This window comes from Caloenas nicobarica, chromosome 31 (assembly GCF_036013445.1).
Source record: "Caloenas nicobarica isolate bCalNic1 chromosome 31, bCalNic1.hap1, whole genome shotgun sequence".
Classification (NCBI taxonomy): domain Eukaryota; kingdom Metazoa; phylum Chordata; class Aves; order Columbiformes; family Columbidae; genus Caloenas; species Caloenas nicobarica.
Window position 1 is genome coordinate 698,336 of NC_088275.1, and position 17,971 is coordinate 716,306.

Consider the following 17,971-nt stretch of genomic DNA (forward strand, 5'->3'; position numbering starts at 1 on the left):
CCCGTCTCCCGCTCACAGCCAGCCCCAGACACACATTCCCAGCGGAAAGCAGCCTGGAAGTGCAACCCCCCCAAGCTGTGCCCTCCTCTGCCCCTCCAGCCCTGCCTGAGGCTGCTGCCCCCTCCCCTCCTGTCCCCCCGAGAGCTGCCCGGCCACGGGAATGAGGAGAGCCCGGCTGCAGAGGGTCTGAGCTGGGGGACAAGGCTTTATTAAATTAATGTCAAGGCATCGAGTACATCTGGTGTAGGTCAGCCCTGCGAGCACCAACAGGTCGGGGCTGGGGGACCCCGGGGTGGCCTCGCGCCGAGGCGCTGGGTCTCAGGGTGCAGCGTGGGGGGGTCCCCAACCTCCAGCTGGATGTGCTGAAGGGGAGGTGGAGGGGAGAAATCACCGGGAAGGAGAAAACACGGGGTTTAAATTAAATACGGCCACAGCAACCCACTGGGGGAGGGTGGCCACAAGATGAGGCTGGGGTCCTGGAGCAAGCATGCGAATTTGGGGGGGGGGGTGGTACTGAGCCTGGTGGTTCTTCACTCTGAAAAGGGGTGCAAAAAATCCACACAAACGTGTTAAAAATCATAAGGAGATGGAGAAGCATTAGGTGGGTGGGTGGGCAAGGTGAGGGTGCTGGGCGTGGGTGGGGAGGGGGCTACCGGAGGGGTCCCCCCGCACCACTGTCACTCGTCCCCCAAGGACCAGGGCTCCTGCTCGGCTCTCAGCCGGCACGCCGGCGGCTGCTCGGGCATGAAGCACAGGACGTCGTCCCCCAGAGGGGATGGCACGGGGACAGTGTCGGCTCCACCGTGCTTACCGAGTGGGGTGGCATCGGCCAGCTTGGTGGCAGTGGCATCTCCAGGAGCAGGGGGCTGCGGTGGCATCGCCGCGCTGGGGTCTGTGCTCTCTGCGGGGAGCTCCTGTGCCGGTGGCACACCGGCGACGCCGTTCAGCACCTCCTCCGTGAATTCGGCCAGGTCCTCCAGACTGGCCTCCCGGTGCAGCCCGTTCTCTGCCTGAACCGGACCCTCCGTCCCCGGTGCCGCGTCTGCCGTCACCTCCTGCACCGTCGCCTCCTGCACCGTTGGCTCCTCCTGGCTGGACGAGGCGGGTGATGAGTCTTCCTCGGTGTCCCCGGGGAGCTCAGTCCCGCTGGGGTCCCGCTGCTGCCCCTCGGCCGCCCTCACCCCCATCACCAGCTCCTGGTTGTATTCCAGAGCTTGCTCCACTATTTCCAAAATATCCGAGTCTTTCATGACGTCTGCCGGCAGCTTTGCAGAGAGATCAGCTGCATCTGGGCTTTCTTCACTCACCTCTGGAAAAACGCCCCGCTGCGGCACAGAGCCCGGTGGGGCCGGGTGGGCCTCGGGGGGGTCCTCGTCCCCAACGGGGGCTGGGCTGTCCCCGCACGGCGCTTCCTCCTCTGCCGGCGGCTGCTCATCCGACATCTGCTCCGCCGGGTCAGGTGGTGGAGAAACCGGCACCTCCTGGGCCTGGAGTGCTGCTGGAGGGACAGGCTTGGCCGCGTCCTGGTGAGCTGTGCCACGCTTGTCCTCCTCTTCCTCCTCCTCTTCCTCCTCTTCCTCCTCCTCCTCCTGCCCCACCAGCCCCAGGCTGCAGCCTGGGAGCGTTTCGGCTCTGTCAGCATCACTCTCCGGCTCGATCGTTCCATCGAGCTCCTCGTCCGATTCAGCAGCCGAGCCCTCTTTGTGCCCAGGTTCCTTGAGTGTGCCCGTGTCACCCTGGGCTGGCTCATCAGGGCCTCCCGCTAACGGCCCCGCAGCCCCGGGGGAGCCAGGACCTGCCTCGGGTGCAGCTGGACCTTCCTCCGGCGGGGCAGCAAACACCCCAGCATCGTCCTCATCCTCATCCTTTGGCATCTCAGGTTCTTCTGGAGGCACCTTCATCTCTTCATCTGCTTCACCAACAAAGGCCTCCAAGTGCCCTTTGTCCTCTGGCACCGGAGACACTTCTCTGGGAGCTTCCAGATCATCTTTGTTGGCTTCGGTTGCTTCAGCTGTGATTTCTTCAAAGTCCTCTGAGATCTCAGCTTCCTCAGAGCTGGACACTTCTTGTTTGGGAGCAGAAATTATGAAATAGCCTTCCTCCTCCTCTGCCCCCGGGGCTGCCTCCATCCCTGCCTCCTCTTCACAGCTCTCCAGCATGGTGGGAGGTGGTGGCTTTTCCCTCCCTTCCAGCCACCCTTCACCCTCTGGAGCTGTTTCGGATGCTGGGGCTGTCTCTGTGGTCTCCTCGCACACTGGAGGGTTTTGGCTGGCTGTGGCCGTGGCCAACATCTCCCCTTCGTAGAGGTGCAAGGGTGTGCTGTCCGGCAGCGTGTCCTCCAGCTCCACGCTCCTGCCCGGCGCCGGTGCCGGCTCCGGCTCTCCCGCTCCCTCGGCATCCTCCTCTGCCGACTCGCTGCTCTCCAATCCATCACCCAGCACCTGCTGAAGTGCCGCGGGGCCCGAGCTGCCGCATTCCGGCTGTCCCAGCTCTGAGCTGAGCTTGTTGTTGGTGTCCTCGTCCTGCAGCTCCCCCGGCTCCTCCGGAGCCCCAGCCGGCTCCCGGCTGCCCTCCTGCCCGGGGGGCTCTGCGGTTCCCTCCTGCCCGTCCCTCCCCAGCCCTGGGGCCGGCTCCGTCTCTGGCACTGGTGGCTGCTGCTGGCTCATCCCGTCACTCCCAGCATCTTCATCGTCTTCCTGGGTTTCCTCCGTCTCTGCTGGCGACATGCGGTCTTTCTGCTCACTTTCCAGCCCTTCCGCGCTTGTTGGGGTGTCATCCACCCAGGCTGGCTCTTCTGCCCCCAGAGTCCCCTCCGTGTCCTCTGCTGTCACCTCCCACTCCTCTGGACAGGGCTTTTGGCTGTCGCCATCGTCCTCCCCACTCCAAGGCTCGTCTCCCAGCTCCGGCTCCGGTTCCTGCTGCTCCAGCTCCTCTTCTGCAAAGCCTTTTTCCTGCAGGTCCCCAGGCTCCTCCCCAGCTCCGCTCTCCTCTCCCAGGGCTCCAGGTCCCACAGCACCTCCTGCCCAGGAATCTTCTGCTCCCAGTGCCTCCCCTCCAGCCTCTCCCTTTTCTCCCTCAGCACTCTCTGCTCTGCCTGGGGCCTCACCTCCCCCAACATCTTCTTCTTCAGCCCCTGATGAAGCCTCTTCTGCCGGGATGGCCCCAGGGGTGCTCAAGGGGTCCTGCTCCGGGCACGGCTCCTGCCCCATTTCCTCCTCGGCAGCCTGATCCATGTCGCACGCAGACATTTCCTGATGCTCAAACTCCTGCTCTCCCTCAACAAGGGCCACGTCTTCCACATCTCTTTCTGTGGGCAAAACCGGGTGGCTTTCCACGGGGACAGCAACGGCACTTTCAATTTCCCTTTGCGGGGATTCCCCATCTCGAACATCCATCCCTTCGCCCTGGAAATCGTTGTCCTCCTCGCAAGGGGTCTGGGCTCCTCTCCCCTCCTCATCCTCCCACGGGTGCGATGTCTCCGTGCTCAGGGTCTCCACGTTGTCCTTCTCTCTCTCCGGCTCTTCCCAGCTGGTGCCCGCCTGGCTGAAGCCCCTCATGTCCCCTTCCTGGGCCACCGCTTCTGGTTCCCCTGGGCTCGGCGTGGTGGGCATCTCCTCCTCCCAGCTCACCGCGGCGCTTTGGGAAGCGGCCGTGCCGCAGAGTTGTGGTCCGGATGGGGAGGTGGCTCCGTCCTGCAGGGCGCTGCTCTCCGCACCCAGCCCCTGCTGCACAGTGTCCCCAGCCCTCTCCTCTGCTCCGGGGGCTTCCCCATCCCCGGCACCCTCGGAGGGGGCTCGCCCTTCCCTGGCCTCATCTGCGGCGGGTGCTGGGGCCCATCCACAAGCCTCTACGGGGAAAATAGGGCTGGGGGCACGAGCGTCCTGGGGGGCCCATTCAGCACTGAGTGTCGGCTCCTCTTTGGGCTGAGCATCGTCTTTCATCTCCTTGAGAGCATCCTCCAGCGCCTCGCTGACCAGCTGGGCCGGGTACCGCAGTCTGCAGGTGTCCTGCGTGTCCCCTGCGGCTCCAAGCGGAGGGTGCTCCTTCCCCTGGCTCAGCTCATCCCCGGCTCCCCCCGGCCAGGCAGGACCGTCTCCCGCTGGGGTCCTCGGCACAGGGCTGGGGGGCTCCGGGGAGAGCGGGGGGGCAGCTTTGCCAGGCTGTGAGAGGCTCGGCACGGGGCGACTGGGGGCTACCCGCTCCCCGGCTGTGCCGACAGCCCGCGGCGCCGTGTTGTGGAGGATGGAGCCAATTTTTGGGAGCTCCCTGGCGCCAGGGCTGTGGCTTTTGGGTGTCAGGGCATCGCTTTGGGTTTTTGCTGGCCATCCCCTCCCCTCTGCCCTGGGGAAGCCAGAGGGGCTGGCACGGGGGTCCCGGGGCAGCAGCCGCCTGGGCTCGGTGCTCACGGGTGCCAGCTTGCTGCTGCTGCTGGCCTCCAGCTTGAGATCTGCAAAGAGCCGGGGGGAGTGCGGTGAGTGTGCCGAAAAGCACCGGTTTATCGCAGGGGGAGGCACGTGGGGTCCGCTCCTGCTCCCCCCCACCCCTCCTCTGCTGCCCAGCTGCCCCCTCTCCTATTCTTAAACAGCCCCTTCAAGGAAAAGTGGGAAATTCCTCCCTCGAGTGCAGCAGCTGCTCCTGGGGATTGGGCACGGGGACGATGCTCTGCCCGGCCGCTCGCAGCAGCCGCGGTCGGGTCCTGCTGCCGGGGGAAGCGTGCAGGTGGCAGGATTTCCTTGTTGTTTTTTTTGGAGGAAAACAGAAATGCTCAACTTGTTACAACAGCCCAAGATCCCACTGGGCACACGGAGCAGCTCCTGCCCTCCCCGTGCAGGGGGGGAATCAAAAAACGAGAGGCAAAGAAGCCGATAAGCCCTTATCTGCCCTGCGGCGGCTGTGAACCCCGTGCCAGGAGCCCCCCGGATGCTTTTCACACCTTTCTATCGCAGTCAGGCAACGGCTGCCAGGAAAATACTTGTGTCTATATTCAGCCTCGTCCCTTGAACCCCCCCGGGTGACGTGGCGGCGGTGCCGGTGCCCCCTTACCTCGCAACCCATTTGCCAGCTTGTATTCCCCGGCTGGCATCTGCAGGCGGGTGCTCTCTGCTTCCAGCAGCGTCCTGCAAGGAGAGGCGTGGGGTGGGTGCTGGGGGGGGGGTGCTATGGGGGGTGCTATGGGGTGGGTGCAGGGGGGGGTAGGTGGGTGTCCGCACTGCGGCGAGAGCCGAGCTTCTCCCTGCGCACCCCAGCACACCCCGCAGGGCTGCGGCGGCCGCTTTGCAGGTAAACTGAGGCACGAAGGGGCTATGGATGGTTTTGCTGCCCCGTCCCAGCTCGGCGGGGGGACCGAGGGGACCGGAGCAGCCCCCCCTTGCTCCTGTCTCCCCTCCCATCCCCCCCGTGGCCAGGATTAGTGACTCTGCCGGGTGACATCATGCTCTGCCGGGGAGGCCCCTCGCTCGGCGGGGCCGGGGACAGCCCCTATTCTCATGCAAATTGTCCCCCCAGTCCCCTGGCAGCCTGCCTTTGTCTGGGGCCATCTGGAGGGGCTGGGAGAGGGCCCCAGAGACCCCCCCTGTGCCCAGCGCAGGGTTCAGCCCCAGCACTCGGGCGCGTTGGGGACGCGGTGGGTCCCCAGCCCTGTCGCCTCACCTGTAGGTCGCCACTTCCAAGCTGAGGGACATCTTGAGGTGCATGAGCTGCTGCCGGTCCTCCAGCACCTGGGCGATCTGCGCCCGCAGGCTCTGCTTCTCCTGCTCCAGGGCCTCCATCGCCAGCTGCGGGCAGCGCACAGGGAGGGGGTCAGGGGGGTCCCAGCCCTGCCTGCGCCCTGCCTGTCCCTGCCAGACGTGGGAGCGTGTCGGTGGCTCTCGCTTCCACCCATTGCACCTTGAGATGCTGCAGGGACGGGGTCCTGGGGTGCTCAGTTTGAGCGTGGCGGGGCTGAGGATGGGGAGAGGGGACTGGTGAGGCCAAGAGGGCTGAAAAGCGGTGGGGGGGCTGCTGGAGGAGAGAGGAAAGTCTAGGGGGGCGTTTAGGACTGTGCGGTGCCGGCGTGGGAAAGCAGCATCTTTTCCAGGTGGGCAGCACCCTCTGCCCCGCGGCATCTGGGACCTGGAACAAAGCGGGACCCTTCCCCGGGCAGCGCCCGTGCCGTCCCCCCCGCCGCCCCCGCTGCTGAATGACTTTTGCAGCTGTCTGGCTGCAGCTGCAGCAAAGTCAGTGAGAGTTTATCCTTTCCACAACCTCCCCGCTGCCTGCACCCCATGCTGGGGGGGCACAGGGGGCAGGGGCTGCCATTCCCCGGGACCCCGGTGGGACGCGGAGCAGTGGCACTGAGCAGGGTGGAGCAGGGACCTGGTGTCTGGATGCTGCTGCGGTGGCCCCAGCTCCCTGCCGTGATGGGGACAAGGGTGTCCCCGAGCCACTCTGCCCTTCCTCCCGCCCTCCCCACCCTCCTCTCCCTCTGCAGCTCTTCCAGGGACATCATCCATCGTCCATCCCCACCCTGGGGTTTGCTCCTTCTGTCTGGACACCTGTCCATCTCCCTGATCCCTTTGCAGGGGACGGGTGTGCTGAGCACCCTCCCGGCACCCACAGCGTCCCCGGGCACCCGCAGCACCCTATTCTCTCCTCCCTGGGGGACCGGTGCCTCCCCACTGCCTTCACTCACCTGGAACTTCTCTGCCTCCCCCCGCTGCTCCTGCCACTGCCGGGCCAGGTTCTCCTCCAGCATCTCCTTCCGCGCTTTGAGCCCCGCCAGGTCCTTCTCCAGGTGCTGCAGCTGGAGCTGGCTCTGCTGGTTGTCCTCCACCGCCTTCCAGAGGTTCTCCTTGGCCTGGCAGAGGGAACCCTCCAGCTGCGACACCTCCGTCTTATAGGTCTCCACCGCCCCTCTCCAGATCTCCGAGAGCCTCTTGGAATAATCCTCCACCTCTACCGGCTGGAAAGCCACGGGCGCGCAGCGGAAAGTCTCCAGGCTCTGCGAGAAGCTGGCGATCTCCTGGTCCAGCCCCGCTTTCTCCTCCTCGTGCACCTCCAGCAAGGCTTCCACCTCCTTCTCCAGCTGCACGGCTCTCTCCTTCAGCCAGATCTGTGCTCTCCTCTCCTCCTCCAGCTCCTTTCTGCCCAGGGCCAGCTGCCTCTTGGCTTCATCCCGGGCTGCCTGCTCCTTCTGGCACCTGCTTTTGACCTGCTGGACCTCTTCGTAGAGGTTGTCCCTGGCCAGCTCGGCCGTGCACTTCTCCCTGAAGGCTCGGTCCAGCGCATCGCGCAGGGCTCGCAGCTCCTCCTCGTACCTCGCCCGCCACGACTCCCCGGCGGGGCTGCCCTTGGCGCTCTGGATTTCAGCTCGCAGCACCTCGTTCTCCTCCTCCAGGAACTTCACCCGGGCCAGGTACGCCTCCAGCCGCTTGTTGAGGTCCCACATCTGCAGCGATTCCTCGCCCAGGGCTCTCGCCCCCGCGAAACTTTCCGTGCTCAGCATCGGTGCTGCCGGAGGATGCCGGGGCTCTGGTGCCGGCGCTGCCAGAGGATGCCGGGGCTCTGGAGAGGGGGGAAGGAAGGCAGAGAGGGAAGCAGTGGCTGGGAGCGGAGGGGAGAGCAGCTATTCATACTCCACGCCGGGCGAGTGGGAGGCCCCCGAGACCCGGGAGAGCAGCTGGGCTTAACTCTTGCGCAGCCGGAGCAGCCCCAGCCCACGTGGGCTCGACGCCGGCTGCGGGGCGGCTGAGCCCCAGCCCACCCTGATTTCCCAGCCCTGGGCAAGGACGAGCTGTTTTCTTGCACTTTGGGAGGGCAATTCGGTGGGCTGCATGTTCCCCAGCCCCGGCGTGGCTCGGTATCCGCTGGGAAAATCGGATTCCAAAGCCCAAGCACTGTGCCGGGGTGCCGTGGGGGTGCCATGGCAGGGCCATGGGGGGGCCGCGGGGCTCGGTGTGGAGGTCGGGAGGTGTCCAAGGATGGTGCTCAGATGCCCAAGGGCAGATGCCCGTCCTCGAGGGTGGCTTGCTGGCCCCATGTGCTCCGGAACTTGGGGTCGGGGGAGCCCAGACGGTGCCCGTGGAGGGTCCTGCAGTCCCAGCGAGGTGACACCAGTGCCTCTTGGTGGCTGGGGCAGTTTCGGATTTGGCGCAGGTCTGAGCCGGTGCTGCGCATCTGGACACGCGAGCACAGGGAGAACCCCCCGGGGGGGCACAGGGCATCATCCCGGCCTGCCCCCCCTCGGGGTGCTGCATCCAGCTGCGTCCAGCTGCAGTTTTCCTCTCTTTCCAGATGTGTGCGGCGGGAGGTGCTGAGCGGGGCCGGGAGCCCAGCGGGGACTCGCAGCTGCGGCTGGCGGCTGGTTCCGCCGGCAGCCACCAAAACTTGGCAAATGCCGGTTCAACATTTGGTTTCATTCACAGCTTTCACCCGCGCGGCCGAGCCGTCACGGGACGGGGGGCGATGAATCACTTTGCGGGGAGCGTTTGGGGACTATTATTTTTTATTTTCTCTTCCCCCCCCCCGGCAGCTGATGTGTTCGGGGGGAGGGCAGAGGGCTGGCAAGGGAAGGAGGTTTAGAAATTGAAACTCGGGAGGCTTCTGTGAACAAAAGAAGCTGTAAAACATCACTTGGGGAGAGACTCTTGCCAGGTCCTCCCTGCCTCGGAGAGACGGCGGCTTTCCCACGGGGGGGTCTCTGCTCTGTCCTCACCAGGGCAAGGAGGACAAGAGGAAATGTCCCCTCTCCAGCTGTCCCATGGGGCTGGCTCCGGGCGAGCTCCTCGGGACAGACAAGCAACAGTCCCCTCTGCTGGCAAAGGCCACCCAGAGCCACCCAGAGCTGTCCCCGAGCTCCTTCCAGCCTCGTGTCCCATCCAGGAACTGGCTGGGCCCCCGCATCCCTCGTGCCCCCCGTGTCCCCCACATCTGGGAGCAGCAATAACAGGGGTCCCGGCCCCCCTTGGCACTGCAGGTAGCGGGTTTTCCCCCTGGGTGCTGCCGTGTCCCGGCCGGAGGTGGGGGGATGGATGGCTGGGGGGTCCCCGAAGGCATCGGCTTCCCGGCTCATCTCCGGCCAGACATCCCGGCTTCCCAGCCCCAGCTCTGCTTCACCTCTCGCAGCCAGGACTGAGACACCATTAAGCAGCACGGGGGCCACTGAGGGCGGAGAATTCACCTCCGGGTCCCCGGAGCTCTGCGCAGTGGGGTGATGGAGCTTTGCCATGAGCCTTCATCCTCCTCCTTCCTGTTTCGTCCTCTCCAGAGCCGGCCCCACTGCTGGGCTGCTCGGTTTTCCCACCAGCTCCCAATTTCCTCCTCTCGCTGGGTGCTCATGGCGTGACCGGGTGCCCCAGGGCTGGCCCCCAATTTTGGTGTGTGCCGCAAAGCGGCCCTTGGTTCCCGCGGCTGCACCGGGAAGTGTCCAGGATGGAGCGTGTCCTTCCTCCCTCTCCTTGCTCCCCTCTTCTTCCTCGTGCCTTTGCTTTGGCTTTCCCCGTTGTGCCTGGTCCCCTGTACCTCCAGCCAGCACTGGGGTGTGGTGGGACACCCCAAACCCTGCAGCCCAGGGAGGACTCGGGTCCCTGGGGGTGCAGAGGGGTCCCCACACTTCCCTGCCTGGGGGACACTGGGGGCAGAGTTGGGGGGGACCCTGGGTGGGGCTGTCTGTGCACCTCTGGCGTGCTCAAGGTCGGGAGTCACTCGAGGTGGGGACACCCGTGTCCCTGGGGGATGCTAGAGCTCAGAGCCCCTGGAATGGGGATGCCTGTGTCCCTGGGGGATGCTCGGGGTCAGGATCCACTGGGATGGGGATGTTTGTGTCCCCATGGGGTGCCTGGGGTCAGGACCCACTTGAGGTGGGGACATCCATGTCCCTGGGGAATGCTCAGGGTCAGGATCCACCTGAGTTGGGGACATCTGTGTCCCTGGGAGAGGCTAGAGGTCCGAACCCCCTGGAATGGAGATATCCGTGTTCCTGGGGGGTGCTCAGGATGAGGATCCCCTGGGATGGGGACATCTGTGCCGCCCCCGTCCCCATCAAGTACTTGGGGGTGGTCGTTTGGCAGCGGTGGGGGCCTGGGGGGGGGTCAGGGGTTTGGGGATGCCGCAGTGGGTGCGTGTCACCTCGGGGTGGGGATTGGCGCGGTGATGGTGAACTTGGCATGTGGTGATGGTGGGGGCTGCTCCGTGGCTTCGAGCAGGGCCGGAGCGGGGAGGAGGAGGAGCAGGAGGAAGCACAGCTGGGCTTGGGGCCCTTCCAGCCTCCATGCAGCTGGGAGCCACCTGTGCTTGTTAAACCAGGTCCCCGTGGGATGAGACCCCCTCCCAAACCCCGGGCTGCTGGGTCTGGGCCTGGGGCCATGGGAAGGGCCGGGACCCCCCGACATCTCTGGGGCTGAGGGCAGGGGTGGGGATTCTCTGATGTCTGATAAGGGCTGTGCCCTGTTGCCACCTTATAAAATCACATAATTACAGATTCATTTTGGTTGGAAAAGCCCCTCAAGCTCATCGAGTCCAACCGTTCCCCAGCCCTGGCACTGCCCCCTGTCCTGAGAACCTCATGTCCGTCTGTCCGACCCCTCCAGGGATGGTGACTCCAGCACTGCCCTGGGCAGCCTGTTCCAATGCCCCACAGCCCTTTGGGAAGAAATTCTCCCAAATTTCCAACCTCAGCCTCCCCTTGAGGCCGTTTCCTCTGGTCCTGGCGCTTGTTCCTGGGGAGCAGAGCCCGACCCCCCCTGGCTCCAAGCTCCTTTCGGGCAGGTCAGAGATCAGAAGGTCTCCCCTCAGCTCCTGTTCTCCAGCTGAACCCCCAGCTCCCTCAGCTGCTCCATCACCCTTGTGCTCCAGCCCCTTCCCCAGCTCCGTTCCCTTCTCTCAACTCGCTCCAGCACCTCAAGGGCTTTGCTCCTCTCCCTCCTCCCCTGTACCTTCCAGGAGTTGGATGTCCCCGGGGGCTTTGCCCCATTGATGCCACCAGCCTGGAAGGACCAGGAGCTGCCCTGGGAAGGGGCAGCAGAGCAGCAGCCTGGGAGGATTCACCCCACGCCAGAACGGAAACCCTGGCCAGGCTGGGAACATCTGTTCCCAATTAGTTTGGGGGATGCTCCTTGCTGAGCCGGCACTTTGTGCTTCCTCAGCTCTGAGCCGTCTGCCGCAAAAGTGCCGGGCGCGGGATGTGACCTTGTGGGTTGGGTATGGGGGGGCAGAGGCTGGGGCAGCCCCTGGGTTTCACCCCTGCCCATCCCAGCATCCATCCCTGTGTCCGTCCCAGCATCCATCCCTGTGTCCATCCCAGTGTCCATCCCAGTGTCCGTCCATATCAGCTCAGCACCGCGGTGTGGCTGCCTCGCGGGCAGAGCGTTGCGCTGTGCATCACCCGCCGGACTGCACCGCTAACGAGACCGTCTCCGCCACCCGTAATTATTTCCCGGGGCAACGACTGATTAATTCTGCTCAGGAGCTGCGGCTTTCTGCAAACTCACCCGAGCAATTATCTGGCAGGCTCTGTGCTGGCCCCCCTGGGCAGAGGATGCTGCACACCAGAGAAAGTTTGAGCAAGATCTGGTTAAAAAAAGCCCCAATGCCGGTTTGAGGGCTCTGCCCTTGTCCCGAGGGGCTCAGCTCTGCAAATGGGGGTCCCCAGCTGCACCCCAGACCCTACTGGGCACCCAGGTCCTGACACATGCCTCCAGCAGCAATCTGCGTGCCGTCATGCCTAAAGGTGCAATAATCATCCTGCCCCCCCTGACATGGATGCAGGCAGGTAAACTGAGGCACAGTGCCTGCTTTCTGCAGGACTGAGCTCAGTTGAAAGTGCTGTGCTGGGAGGTCGGGTCTGGCTGCTCCCAGCACCCCTTCAGGGCTGGTGAAGCCCCCCCGGTCCCTCCAGCCCGCCGATGGTGCCTCCCCCCAAATGGGGACCTCACTGGCAAAGGGGGTTTTGCATGACAAAGCCTCCGTTGCCTACCTGGACCCCAGCCCGCAGCCCCCTCCCCACCCAGCTGAAGCTGCCCAGTATGAGAAATAACCGTCCAAAGAGCATCCCCGTGCTGTGGGGGGGGCTGTGGAGGGGACCCCCTTCTCCAGCCGGGTCCGGGGGAGCCAGTGCCGGCTGCTCCTCCACTTCTGCTGTGCTGGGTTAAATGACGTGCCGGGGTTGAGCATCCTCCGCTCCCCACTCGGCATCTCGTGCTGGGTCTGCCAGCTGCCAGGAGGGAGGGACGGGGAGGGACGAGGAGCCTGCCAACACGGTAATAATTTTTTTTTTTTTCTTAATTAGGGGAAGGAAAAAAATATAAAAGGAGGAGGGAAAGGGGAAGGAAAAAAAAAAAAAAGAGAGACGGGGACACGGACACACACAGAGGACTCCTCTTTTCTCGGTGCCTGCACTTATGCCTGGTGGAGCTGGTTCCCAGCCGTCCTGCCAACCTGCTGCCTGCGCTGCCCGTGCCAAGCCGCAGCTGAGCCCTGCGCCGGGGCCCTGGGCAAGGGGAGACCCCCCCGGCACTGCCGATCCCCCCACTACCGAGAAGGGCCGTCGTGGGGCTGCCGCCACGCTCCGAGCAAGGTGGGATGCGGGGAAAGCGTCGGGCTCGGCCGATGGTCACCCCCGGGGCCCGACGGGCGGCTGCCGCTGCCGTACTGCGCTATTAATTTCAATATCTCATTTCACCTCTGCGCCGGGGGAAAGTGAGAGGAGAATCGATCCGGCGCGGGGATGCCGAGTGCTTTCCCCGCGGGATGCAGGCACGGGGGGTGCGACCCACCCTGCGGCGGGGGATGCTCGGAGCCGGTGGTCCCTGGGCTCCTGCTTTCGGGAGCTTTGTCCTTGTCGCTGACCCCCCCGGGAGGACAGCGTGGCTCTGCAAGTTTGTTGGTTTTTTTTTTTTTTATTTAATGGATCAGCTTGTACCAGCGCTGGCTCTGCAGCACTTCAGGCAGCGAGGGAGCTGATGCGGGGGTTCTTGCTAAGTTGGAAGGAAAAAGGACTTTGATGCTGGTTGGTTACCGCAGCCTGGAGCCCAATCTGTCCTGCTGCCCGGCCGGCAGCCGGGTCGGAAGGTTTGGGGATAAGGGGGATTTTGGGGTTGTTTCAGCAGCTGCTCTCACGAGCCTTCGTTTTAGAAGAGCTGTGGGAGGGTCTGGGGGTCCAGCATGGGTCTGGGTGTCCGGTCACAGGGCAGCCCTCCCCATCTGTCCGGCAGAGCCCCTGGATGAGTCCTTGTCCCTGGGAGGCTGAAGTCAAGGTAGCAGCAGAAAGGGAAACTGAGGCACGGGCTGGGTAGGGTCTTGCATACAGAGGTAGGGGACCAGGTCCCCCTTCGCCTGTCCAGCCAAATGGGGAGGTTTTCAGGGGCCAAGCTGCCCTGTCCTGGAGGGGCTGGGGCAGAGTCCAGGGTTTGGGGGCGCTGCAAGGCACCTCTGGATGTCCCCGTGCTCCCCCGGCTCTCTCAGCACTGTCCCCCAGCCCTGCCGGTGTCTCAAGGCGGGGGACAGGAGGGGCTGGGCAAAAATGAGAAAGGTTTTGTGGGTTTTTCACGGCTTTTCCCTGCCGAGAAGTCCCGGTGTGGACCCCAAGTCCCCCATGGGGTGCCCCGGGCTGGGTAGATTGCTGCAAACCCCTTCCCCTCCCGCAGCCAGAGCATTTTGTCCCGGGATGAAGGGGCTGCCCTTGAGCGTTCCCTACAGGGACCATTTCTGGCCGAAGCCTCCTCTCCCGTCACGCTGACTTCTCCCTTCTCAATTCAACCCAGAACCTGTTGCTCTTCCTTTCGGCTGCCGGGGGGGTGGGAAAAACTCCCTCTGCCCCAGCCCTGAGCCTTTCCCAGCTGCTGGGAGGGTTCGTGGCGGTGCAAGGGTGGGCAGGATGCTTTAGGGCTGCTTTTCAGGGGACGGGTTGAGACTGGGGAAACTGGGAGCCTGGGTCCTTCTTCGGGGCGCTGTGGTCTTGTACGGGGAGCGAGGAGCTACGAGGGCACTGGTGAGCACGCGGAGGGGCTTTGCGGGTGCCTCCTGAGGAGCAGGGCCAAAATCTGGGACCCCTCATCCCCCACCCCACAAATTCCTGCCCCATCTCGTACCTCAGTTTCCCCACCAGGGCCCTGCAGCCTCGGGAGAGGCAGGGATGGGCGTGCAAACCCTCGCGTGTGTGTGCAACACGCTCACCCCGGCGCGCGTGCGCTCGTGTCCCTGGGGGTCCCTGCGGGGTCTGCTCCCACCGCCACCCCTCCGCGCGGGACCGCGTCTCCCCAGGGACCCTCCGCGGGCTCCCCTGGGCTGCCGGGGGAACACGTTCCCACATCGCAGCCCTGCAACAAGGAGCCCCTTTCTCGCTGCTGGGCTGGGGGGACTGAGTAGGTCTGGCAGCCGGAGGGACCCCCCCCTTCACCCCACCTGCTTCCGGGCTTTTAAGATTCGCCAGCGGCTGCTGCCAAGAGGCAGCCGGGTGCTTCTCGCTGCATCCCCTGTGCAGAGCACAGCCCCCCCCCAGCCCCTCCCAGGGGAGCCGGCGTGTCCCCCAGCACTGCTGCACTCTGGGGACCCCCCCGAGCGCAGCTCCACCCCGTGTGCACCCCAGGCTGGGGATGGATCCCGGACACGGGGACAGTTTGCAGAAAGTGGGGGATGATACGGAGGCGGCCACGTGTGTGCTGGGATGGGGGCGTGCGCGGACGGAGGTGTCAGTGTGTCCGTCTGTCCGAAGCCCGTTGCTGGTAGGGATGGGGCTGCCCGCTCGCCTGGAGCAGGGCCAGGCTCTGCCCGCGGCTGCTGACTCATTCTGCAGCTGAGCATCCCTGGAAAGCCACCGGCCCCCCCGGCACGCTGCGGGCTGGCAGGGCACCTTGTGAGCAACTGTCACGTGGAGGGGACAAGGGGCCATGGAGGGTGGCTCGGCCCCGGACGAGGAGAAATCCCATCTCCGGAGATGGGAAGGGATCCAGCCCCCCCCGGCCCCCCGCAGTAGCTCTTGCTTTTCGCCGGGACCACCGCGCTGGGGCTGCTGCAGCCCCAGGTCGCGCGGGTCCCCGTGTTCGAGAAGCCGCCACTGAAAGCGGGGCCGAGCTCAGGGGAGAAGTAAAAAGATCGTTCCTGTCCCAAAATAGAGCTCAGCTCCATTTTCCACCTGGTTTCCCACAGAAATGGAGGTTAGCCGGCCCCGCCGCGTGCGTGCCTGCATCTTGGTTGTTCCCAGCGGCTCCTGAGCTCCGAGGTGATGGAGACGATGGAGCTGCATGAGCCGCTGCCGTCCCCCCCTCGCTGAGCCTTTTGGTTGCGTTTCCCTGGTCCCGCTCCCGGCTTTTCCTCCCCAACGTGTGGGCTGAAAAATTTTCCATTTGTGGCAAACAGGAAAAGAAAACCAACCCAAAAATCCAACCCCGAACCCCAAACGTGACGTCCGAGAGTCTCTTGCCATCATGGGACTCCAGGACCTCAGGGCATCGCTCATGGACAGGGTGGAATCAGGTTTAACCCTCCCCGTGTCCCATTGGCAGTGCCGGCACCCTGGTCCTGGGCAAATACCTGCTCACCCCAACTTGCCCCGTTCCTGTAGAATTTTATCACATGAACTTTCTCCCTGGGCTTCGCGGCTGCTGTCGGCCGCTGCTCACGCCACCATGGCGCCTTGGGCATGGGAAGAAAAGGCGCCGGTGACAAAAGCTTTCCTCGCTTGGCCACCCGGGGGACGGCAGCCAGCCCCTGTGCTGGACCCCGGCCACGGCTGCCGAGCAGGAGGGTTTTGTCCCTCACTCCAGAGAGTGGGGCTGAATTCAAATGATCCGTCTGGAGCAGAGGAAGCCCCTGACTTGGCTCTGGCACCACTGGCCAAGTCCTGGGCGATCAGGCTTTGGCTGCTTGGGCTGAGCTGCTGTGGGGAAGGGGGTGGTTTGTGGTCTGCGTGTGATGGTCAGTGTTCACGGTGCTTGGTGCTAGGAGCTATTGAACCTATGGTGCATGGTGCTGGGGGCTGCACATCCATGGTGCATGGTGCTGGGGGCTATGCATCCACGGTACACGGTGCTGGGGGCTATGCATCCATGGTGCATGGTGCTGGGGGCTATGCATCCACAGTACATGGTGCTGGGGGCTATGCATCCATGGTGCATGGTGCCGGGGGCTATGCATCCATGGTGCATGGTGCTGGGGGCTGTACATCCATGGTGCATGGTGCGGGGGGTTGTACATCCATGGTGCATGGTGCTGGGGGCTGCACATCCATGGTGCATGGTGCTGGGGGCTATGAATCCATGGTATGTGGTGCTGGAGGTTGTACATCCATGGTGCATGGTGCTGGGGGCTGTACATCCATGGTGCATGGTGCTGGGGGCTGTACAGCCATGGTGCATGGTGCTGGGGGCTATGAATCCATGGTGCATGGTGCTGGAGGTTGTACATCCATGGTGCGTGGTGCTGGGGGCTATGCATCCACGGTGCATGGTGCTGGGGGCTATGCATCCATGATGCATGGTGCTGGGGGCTGTACATCCATGGTGCATGGTGCTGGGGGCTATGCATCCGTGGTATGTGGTGCTGGGGGTTGTACATCCATGGTGCATGGTGCTGGGGGCTATGCATCCATGGTGCATGGTGCTGGGGGCTATGCATCCATGGCACTGGGGGCTGTACACCACGGTGTGTAGTGCCGGGGGCTGTATTCACAACCATTCCGTGGTGCTGATCCCATAGGTAATCTCACGGAGCCCTGTTTGCAGAGGGATGCGGGTGACGAGGACAGTTCCCATCGGGCTGGCCATGGCGGCCAGTGGCCTGAGCCAGGGAGCACTGTGGAGGTGCCAAATCCACTTCTGTGGCTGCCGAAATCAATGCAGCACAAAGAGCTCATAGATCACAAAGCTGCTCTGAGTCTCAGGGTCATGATGCTCCCGTCCCGGGGAACCTCGTGCTGCATCCCTGGTACAGGGGGCTGAGGAGACCCCCGGCCCCCAGGAGCCTGTGCAGAGGCGTGTGGGGGCATCAGGGCTGCACTCCCCTGCACCACACACGGCATCTCCCCTTATCCTCAGCATCAGCCTCCTCTCCGCAGGCTGCGAGAGGCTGTGGGTGGCTGGGGCTCCTCTGTGACATGCCTGGTGTCCCCGGCGGTCCCTGTGCTGCTCCCCAGGGAGGGCTGGGGGCCGGTGACAACCGTGCTGGCCGCTGGGCTCTTCCTTCAGCTCCGGTCCCCAGCCCGCCGGGGAGAGCCCTTTGTGCCAGGCAGCCCTGAGAGAGGCCGGGGACATAATGGCAGCTTTGCTCGGCCCCGGTTTTCCCAGCCTGCGTGTAGGGAACCTCCGGCGTGAGCTGAATGGCAAAGAGAAGCTGTCCCGCTCCCTCCCTCCCCCAAGCCCTGTGCTTTGTGCACCCTCGGCCGTCCCCGGCAGCTCGCTGACCTCAGCCCCCCCCGTACAACCCACACGTGCAGGAGCGCACGCACACGCATGTGCACACCCGCACGTGTGCATGGGGCAACACGCATGCAGAAGTGCCACACGCATGCCGATGCACAAGCACACACACGCGTGCCCTGCTTGCACGTGTGCACACGTGTGCACGCACTCGCCCCCGCCAGCCAGGGCTCGCTGGCTCTCTCCTGCTGAATACCAGCTATTAAAAACCCCTTCTGAGGTTTTTTAACTGCGGTGTCTGTGAACACGCAGCCCCAGCTCTGGCATCGCCTCCCTGCCTGTTGGAGCTGAGGTTTGGGCTCAGACTTTCCGTGCTGCCGGGGCCAGGCTGGGCTCTGCTGTCCCCAGGGGACCCGGCTGGGGGGGCTGGATGGGACGCAGTGGTGCTGAGTCTCGGTTCTCCGTGCTCTCTCCCTCCTCTTGTTAACCAGGACACATTTTCTTCTCTTCCCTCTCCTTTCCACAATCCATGGGTCCGGGTTACCCCACGGCCTCTCCGTCCCCCTGCCCTGACACATCACATCACCACATCCCTGTGCCCACGAGCCGGGGGCTCCCTCAGCCTCTCCCTCCCTTGCAGGGAA

General features: G+C 64.3%; 1 protein-coding gene across 1 annotated transcript; it reads right to left on the minus strand.

Moving 5' to 3' along the window:
- Positions 1 to 200: 200 nt before the first annotated feature.
- Positions 201 to 7,549, minus strand: NES (nestin). The gene is made up of 4 exons (XM_065653872.1): positions 6,671 to 7,549; positions 5,650 to 5,774; positions 5,044 to 5,117; positions 201 to 4,447 (listed from the first exon to the last, which is right to left on the minus strand). Exons 1-4 carry the CDS (start codon positions 7,481 to 7,483, stop codon positions 678 to 680), a joined length of 4,782 nt encoding a protein of 1,593 aa, XP_065509944.1. The 5' UTR covers positions 7,484 to 7,549; the 3' UTR covers positions 201 to 677.
- Between the last annotated feature and the right edge of the window lie 10,422 nt (positions 7,550 to 17,971).

What these genes read in the sequence shown, in the direction of transcription:
- NES (XM_065653872.1), bottom strand. Translation starts at nt 7,483, where the DNA reads ATGCTGAGCACGGAAAGTTTCGCGGGGGCGAGAGCCCTGGGCGAGGAA. An exon ending in GGGAGGCAGAGAAGTTCCAG is followed by an intron (nt 5,775 to 6,670) that starts GTGAGTGAAGGC and finishes CGCTGCCCGCAG; the next exon opens with CTGGCGATGGAGGCCCTGGA. An exon ending in GCTGGCAAATGGGTTGCGAG is followed by an intron (nt 4,448 to 5,043) that starts GTAAGGGGGCAC and finishes GGCTCTTTGCAG; the next exon opens with ATCTCAAGCTGGAGGCCAGC.